At 28.0% G+C, this 8588-nt stretch overlaps 2 protein-coding genes across 2 annotated transcripts in view; both read left to right on the top strand.

Moving 5' to 3' along the window:
• The window catches only part of LOC121175145 (uncharacterized), a 16037-nt gene extending 15964 nt beyond the window's left edge, over positions 1–73 (top strand). Inside the window, exon 11 of the mRNA XM_041017151.1 lies at positions 69–73. Coding sequence (XP_040873085.1) covers positions 69–73 — 5 coding nt within the window. The remainder of the gene's footprint in view (positions 1–68) is intronic.
• A 1228-nt stretch (positions 74–1301) lies between these two features.
• LOC121175158 (uncharacterized) lies at positions 1302–4020 on the top strand. Its single transcript, XM_041017296.1, has 3 exons — positions 1302–2097; positions 2758–3576; positions 3795–4020. Exons 1-2 carry the CDS (start codon positions 1582–1584, stop codon positions 3559–3561), a joined length of 1320 nt encoding a protein of 439 aa, XP_040873230.1. The 5' UTR covers positions 1302–1581; the 3' UTR covers positions 3562–3576; positions 3795–4020.
• The last annotated feature ends 4568 nt before the right edge of the window (positions 4021–8588 follow it).

Below are 8588 nucleotides of genomic sequence, written 5' to 3'. Positions count from 1 at the left end.
ATTATTTTGATTAAATATGATTGATATTGGTGTATGTTGTTCTTATAATGCAAAATATACACCGTTAGGTTAATTAGAATCATCTTCAAATTAAGTTTGGCCTCATCCAATTTATCTTGGATTCTCAGTCGTTCAATTTTTCGGAAAACCAAAAAACTCACATAAACAACATTTATGTGCCAATCCAATTTGGCTAATATTAATTTTTTACGTTAAACTCATAATATTTAAATAATTTAATTTATTTTCTATGTATTTTATCAATGCTACTTAACTTTTATATATATATATATATATATATATATATATATATATATTAATAATATATAATAAATCCAAACTCTTTCAAGTCATTGTAAAAATGATTTGAAAATTATTTAATTTTTATTTTATTAGTAAATCATTTAATTTTATTTATATTAATCCTATTAAATAAAAGAAACTATCAATCTTTTATAATCCACTCTTATATACATATTCAAAATATTTAACTTTTAACAATTTTAACTATATAAAAAAATTATCTTCTAGGATTAAGATACTAATTATATTTAAAATCTAGATTAGGTAGTTAAAATGTTAGTTGTTCATTTTTTTAATTTTCTTTAACTTTTTGTTATTTCTTCATTTATTCATAAAAATAAATTAAATACATATTAAAAAAATTAGAGTGACTTGAAGAAGTTTAGATTCACTGTATATTATTATTATTATTATTATTATTAATTACTAATACAAATAAAAGTTAAGTAGTATAAGTAAGGCATATAAAAAATAATTATTTAAATATTAGTGAGTTTAGCTTACTAAAAAATTAAGAGATTCTTTTTTGAGTATAAGATAAGAGATTAATATAAGTTAAATAATTTTTTTTATCAACTTAATTGTATGACGAGACTGCAAGCTCAATCTAATGGTATATATTGTGTTGGAGAGAAAAGTATGTTCGAGAGCATCTAGATCTTATATTTTGACGGAAATGAAATGTGTTTTATTTATTAATAATCATTGCATATATGAATTTTTTATAAGGAAAGGTCATTGAATTTGTGCGATTTTTTTATAAATAACTCGTAGTTGAGACCAGTAAATATGTTAATTTTTTTTTTAATTTTTCTGAGTAAGATAAAAAAATACTCGATCCACTATCTAGCTTTGATCATGCGTATGTTTTGTCGAATGATTAATTTTGAATTTTGAAAAATAATCTACTCTTTCTTATACAAATATCTAGAAACTTTTTTATGAGTGCAACAAATTAAAGCATATAAAAAATATTCTGGAAAATACTTTCATTGTGTGTATTTGATGATAAATTTAGAATGAATGAACTAGAATCAACTAGTTGAAAACTGTTATCTCAGGCGCATTCATCCAGAAATCAACTCAAGGAGGAGCTGATTTTTTTTCTTTTACAAATTATTTAAATAATTTTGAAGGCAGATTTTGATTAGAGAGCATTCACGATTAACGAAAATCTGGACTATAATCAGAAATTTGTTACTTTTTTTTAATTTATTATTTTAAAAATAATTACACTTTAAAAATTGAGAGCACATTAGTTATTTGGTGCGATTGGGGATGCATTTCTTCCTACTGAATAATACTACCTTTTTTTTTATTCTTTTACGTTTGCAGTTATGGAAGTCTGCAGATTGGAGATCCAATATTGACCTCAAAGATAGCCCAGTACAAGAGATATGGCTTAGGCTTCACTCACTGCATATCCCCCCACACTTCCGCTTCAGTAAGTTAAACACCTTGATTGTGGACGGCTGCCATTTTTTATCAGATGCGGTCTTACCCTTCTCTTTACTTCCTTTATTACCTAATTTGGAAACATTGCAAGTTCGAAACTGTGATTTTGTGAAAATCATATTTGATGTGACAACTATGGGACCACTCCCTTTTGCCCTCAAGACATTGATTTTAGAGCGGCTGCCAAATCTGGAGAATGTTTGGAATTCAAATGTTGAGCTTACGTTCCCCCAAGTCAAGTCATTGACACTGTGCGATCTGCCAAAGTTAAAGTATGACATGTTGAAGCCATTTACACATCTAGAATCACATGCTCTAAATCAAGTCTGTATTCATAAGGTATTATTACTACTTCTATATATATGAACTAAATTGCCATCATTAGTGTTCTTTACTACTATATATATGAACCAATTGTCATCCTGTTAAAATTAAAAAGTTGTGAACCTTTCCCTTATACAGTTATATATGCTATGTTGAGTCTTCTATCCATCTTCTACGCATATTGGCTTCCATTTTTTTTTATTTATCTACATAAGTCAGATAATACGGCTACAGCTACTATTCAATATTGATCATGATGAATTTATAATGGAACATGTTGCATTCATGATGTGAAACACCATTTGAGGTACGATCCTTATTCTCATTATTTTCTTCTACAACCTTACTAATAATCTCATTTATCACTTTTCCCGTCTTAAAATATGAAACTCGACATACGGTGTGAATATCCTTTCTCCACCTTATTCTTTTTATGGTATCCTTTTCCACCTTATAAATAGATAGCCTAGTTCGTCTTTTTTTCTTTTTTGGTTTATAAGTAAACTGATTTCTTTTAAATTGACTTGTTTGCACCTATTTAATTGAATTGGTTAATCTGTCATTAATTATTAGACTTATTTTAGCGTGAAAGTTCATTATTTCAATTATATAAAAAGAGCTGGATCTATAACTTCCCTAACCTGCTTTTTCTTCATTGTTGGTTTCTCTTGGTAGCTTACACCCAACATAGAGCACCTGACACTCGGTCAACATGAACTCAACATGATTTTGAGTGGAGAATTCCAGGGAAACCACTTAAACGAGTTAAAAGTTCTTGCTCTGTTCTTTCATATTGAGTCCGATGTATTTCTACAACGGGTGCCCAATATAGAGAAGCTTGAGGTGTGTGATGGTTCCTTCAAAGAGACTTTCTGCTTTGATAGTCATAATGTGGATGAGGATGGATTGCTTTCACAGCTGAAAGTGATATGCCCGGACTCCCTTCCAGAGCTTGTTTCCATTGGGTCAGAGAACTCTGGGATTGTGCCCTTTCTCAGAAATCTAGAAACATTGCAAGTAATCAGCTGTTTGAGTTCAATAAATCTGGTACCATGCACAGTGTCTTTCTCCAATCTGACATATTTGAAAGTAAAAAGTTGCAAGAGTCTGCTATATTTGTTCACATCCTCAACAGCAAGAAGTTTGGGTAAACTCAAAACAATGGAGATAAGTTGGTGTGATTCAATTGAAGAGATAGTGTCTTCAACAGAGGAAGGGGATGAATCAGATGAGAATGAGATAATATTTCAGCAGCTCAATTGTTTGGAACTTGATGGATTAAGAAAGCTGAGAAGGTTCTACAAAGGGAGTTTAAGTTTCCCGTCCTTGGAGGAATTCACAGTAAGCCGCTGCGAGAGGATGGAAAGTTTGTGTGCAGGTAAAGTCAAAACAGACAAGCTGTTACAAGTGACATTCCATTGGTCAGAAGGTGTTATCCCATTGGAAACTGATCTGAACTCTGCCATGCAAAACCGATAGGCATTTCTGGCAAGGGTATGTCTTTTTATTCAACTGTTGTTATAATAGACCGTGTCAGAAATTTAGTTTTTACTAGTATGTTACGTGACAAGATTAATTTAAATTTTGAAAAGAATTTAATTACCGTGTTTAATTTATAATTAAATTCAGAAATTTTTTATCTTTGGTCGTCTTTGTCATAGTCGTGTTGTTGTTATTATTATTAACTAACATAATTTTTATAAATTGTTTAGGCAATGACTCCAATATTGCAGATAGAGGAAATTGATTCACCAACAAAAAATGGTTAGAGGAGATGAACAAGTTAAGTGGCCCGGTGCCTACCCAAAAAAAAAAAAAAAAGTGGCCCAGTTTTATTATTTTTGTTTGTGTGTGAATAAAAAATGAATTGTGTGTGTGATCTACCCAGTTAGTGGTAAAATACATTGTTCTATTCTATTTATTATGTAATGTGTGTCATTATAAGTCTTAAACGACCCTGGAGAATAAAAATGAAGTGATAACTTGTAAGTTTGTAATACTAAAACTTAACTGTATTGTTTTATGACAAAATAAAATAAAAATGTGTCGTAAATTATGCATGTTCTGTTTGTTCACCATTCATTTTACTTATGTTTCAAAATTCAAATTTTGTCATAAAACGCTAGGTATCTAAAAAATATTAAAATATATTATTTATATTTTCTTATACATGTATTTATTAACATTTCACTTAAATAAAATTATATTTATACTCTATTTCTTAAAAAAGAAAATGTTATAAAAGTTATACATCTTATGTTTTTTTAAATTACCTTACGATCAACAATTTACTAAACATAAAGTTAATTTTATAATAATTAATTATGAAAAAAATACTACCTCTACTCCTTTTTATTTACATCGCTTACATATTTTGTCTAATCATCTTAGTTATGTTTCTTGGTATATTACCCCTAATCTATATATAAGAAATAATTATCTAATTTATTAACACCAATCATAATAATTAAAATAAATATTTTACAATAAATTTTAATTTCATTTAAGATAATCCATTCATTAAATGGTTGAAAAGATAATTGTTTTTTTTAATTCAACCAATGAATATATCTTAATTTATTGATGGCTCAATAAATATACTTACTTTCATTGAAAAATAAATGTAATCACTAATAAATATCATAATAATTAAAAATAAAAAATTTAACAATAAAATAGTTGTTATAATTAAGATTAAAAAATATTATCTTATACTATAATAGTTTTTTATTAAATAATGTCAAGAGATACACAGCGCAAGGCCTTTTTCACGAATCTACGTCAATGCCGCTTTCAGGATTTGACTTTACATTTTCAAAGGTGGATTCGACACTAGTACACACGCTTAAGTGTTTATTTACTCCAGATTATTAAATAATTTACCTGTTATTGGATCTAATTGAAATATAATTTGTGTACTAAGACATAAGTTAGTGAGTGTTTGGAATACAATTAATTGAAAAAGTGAAATTTGATTATTGAACTTAACTTTATAAATTTAAATTTAGTTAACGTAGATTTAATGTAATTTTGATTTATGTTTAGACTTTTTTATGTATAACGGAAAAGCTAAGAGAACAATAACTTTAAGAAAAAAATCTCAATTTGGATGAAAGTTTCATTTAATTCAATTAGAAAAAGTTTTGTTAAACGAGTAGGTGTAACTTTTCATCAACATCGAATTTCAGTTTAGGTGTCATACACCATTGAAAGTCTTAATTATGAATGTTATTAAAAAAATATATAACTTTTTCCTATAAAAAGTTATAGCTTTACTTTTATTATTTCTTCAATTGAAGTGGATTGTGTTAATTGAAATGGATTTTACATAAACTGGTATGATGTTTGAAGTCTCTTAACCAAGAACATTGTCATTCTTTTTAACTGAGACACCTCAATCATAGGATGAATACTTGTAAAGAACACTTTAATATTTATGTCACTTACTATTTCACTAAAGCAATGATATATATGTAAGAAATATTATCTATTTGAATAATAATTCTAATTATATTTAGCGGTTAGTGGTGGTTGGATTCCTTAGCATAAGGTTATTTGAGATGATATTATCTAATTCTACTGTACCAATATAGTAGTGACTTTTGGATCGATAAAATAATGTTCACAATTATATTTCAAAAATTTTGCACTTAGTATTTACTTTAACTAACACTTAAGATTTGGACATATGTTTAATTTACTATACAAATTAAGAGTTAAGTCCAATCCAGAATATTTTTGCTCAGTACGCATCGCGAATTTGGTCCTAATTTTTGTTTTGTTGGGGACTACTTTAAAACAAAAAGAAAATTCTAGAATTTGACATTCTCTCTGACTTCAAAAAGGTGGAACATGGCAAGTATATGGATTCATCAGCACAGTCAGGTAAAGCTACACATTCAGCAACTTTGAAAGTTGTAAATAATAAGAATCAGTTGGATTATCAAGAAAAAAATAATTTATAAATTCTAGTAATTTATAAATATTCATCAGCACTTCAATAGTTTTATTATCAAGAAAAAAATAATTTATAAATATTCTCTTTGTTTCAAAACCATTGAAGTACCTTCTCATAATAAAACTATCAAAGTTATAGTACCAATTGACACTGACAGTATCTCGAATGCAGTACCTTAATAATCCTAGTAAGCTTGAAGTCAGAACAATTATAATTTATAAACAGTTAACCATTTAGATAATTATTTATACTATAATTTGTTTTTATTAAATTTTCTCTAATGTTACTCTTGGTCTTTGGCCGTGTCTATGTTTGTTAATCTCATACAGTAGTAATAAAAGTTGGACAGTCCTCTATTATTCAGCAAAGAAACACTATAAGGTGTGTTTGAATCTCGTTTAAAACAACCGCCAATCCAATTATATTTTGCCCAGTGGCCTTCAGTGTTGCTTTCAAATGTGCAAAAACGTAAAAACAAACTTAAGAATTTTTTAGGTTCCTTAGCTATATATAGTCTTCATACTGACGTTCCTTTTAGGACTTTTTAGGTTTATTCCTTAGCTAGTTATACTGGTATAGCCTTCATATATACTGACGTTCCTTTTAGGATTTTTAAAAGTTCCATCCTCCTCATTTGTATCTTTTTTTTAGCTCTTCTGAGAGGATACCTCAGACAGTTTTCCCCTGTGGGGTGTGAGGTGTGTTTATCTCTCTTTTGTCTTAAAAGATAAAAAAAAAAGAAGCACGCACACCCTATATTAAAATATTCTATATATATACACAGCAGATAAGTGTTGTAGTGTGCCCATATATATTTTCATTTAATAAAAAAAATGATTTTCATGTATTGTCAATTAATAAAAAAATATTTTAAGTATAAATTTTTCAAATAATTATTTATTAAAAGGTTAACAAATTTTCTCCACATGTGCACTGTTAGTGTATTGTAATTAAATTCAAAATTAAATTATTTGTATAAATATAAAAGTCTATATCAATAATATATATATATATATATATATATATATATATATATATATATATATTTATATTATACTAATAAATAATTTTATTAATGTAGAAAATTGATATAATTATTATATTAAATGTTAATGTAATACTTAAATCACATTATTTACGTAAATTTACAATATTTATAATTTACATTCGTGGTTAAATTTTGATAGACAAATTGAATCTATATCTATACAAGAGCTACTTTTTTTTGGTAATGAATACGATTTAATTTATATACAAGAGGCATATATACATGTCTCTAATATAACATAATAAAGAATATATATATATATATATATATATATATATATATATATATATATATATATATATATATAAATAAGTGGATCCTCCTAACTACTTATCTAAACCAAATCTAAGAACCAGTTTTTTCATGGTGAGAAGAACCAATCTTCGTAATTTCGATTATCTGAGCTAAAATATAGGAGGCATTTTAAAAGGCAATTCCTATTCCAAAAAAAACCAAACAGTTACATGACAAAAAATATATGTATGACTTATTTATATATTTTGAAGCTTTTATTTATTAGTTAGCTTCTCAGTATGTCAGGTTGAACTTTTTCGCAGCAGGTTGACTTGCATAGATGCTGCTTGTATCAACCCAAAACTGAAGTATTGTTGGGGTCTTAGCTCTCGTGGTTAACTTTTTGTTGGAGTCAGTGGCCAAGGAATCTTTTGAAAACTCCTTCCACTGGCTTACTACTGGTGAGTCTGATGATTTGACTGCTTCATTTATGTCCCTCAATTATCGTTTTATGACTTGTTTTTCCCAAATGAACTCGTTTCGTGAAATAATCTGGTGCTTGAAACTGCTTAAATTCAAATTCCATGCTCGTGGTGTTTAATTTGCCTAATTATTTTTCTGTTGACACATTTCACTTCTGGAGATGATCAAGTATTTCTGTTTAAACTTACAAATAATTTCCCCTGTATTTTTCTACAACAAGCTGTTTGTGTTAATTATGATGGTGAATGTTGTATACTTTGTCTTCCCAAATGCAGTACAATATAATCTTAATTGTTTACATGCATGCTGCCCCACCCCCTCTCCTTTTCCTTAATGATGGATCATCTAAAGTGTGGATGTACCGTGAGAAAATGAAAATATAAATTGTAATCATGAGAACATGGAAGGAATAGGTGTTAGTAATTTTTTTTAATCTATAAGAATCTAATTTAAGTATCAAGAAATTTATAATAACTGATGAACAGTGTTCAATCTAGCTAGAAGACCTCCTTGATGATAAATCCATAATTTATTAAGTTAATTGGACTGGGTTTCATATTTGATTTTAAACATCAATCCAAAGAGAATTTATACATATACGCATATATTTTTGTTTATAAATTTATGGCATTATTCTCTCTCTCTCTCTCTCACACTCTCTCTCACACACACACACACACACACACACACACACACACACACACACACACACACACACACACACACACTCAATACGTTTCACATAGACACACACACGCACACTCACACTCTCACACCCATATG

The sequence above is a fragment of the Glycine max genome, chromosome 7, assembly GCF_000004515.6.
Source record: "Glycine max cultivar Williams 82 chromosome 7, Glycine_max_v4.0, whole genome shotgun sequence".
Taxonomy (NCBI): Eukaryota; Viridiplantae; Streptophyta; class Magnoliopsida; order Fabales; family Fabaceae; genus Glycine; species Glycine max.
Note: the sequence above shows the minus strand (reverse complement) of the source record. Positions and strands in the feature narration are given on the sequence as shown.

Excerpts from the sequence above, each read along its gene's own strand:
- LOC121175158 (XM_041017296.1), top strand. The coding sequence starts at position 1,582 with ATGCATTTCTTCCTACTGAATAATACTACCTTTTTTTTTATTCTTTTA. Across the intron at positions 2,098-2,757 it reads ATCAAGTCTGTATTCATAAG|CTTACACCCAACATAGAGCA; the intron begins GTATTATTACTA and ends TTCTCTTGGTAG.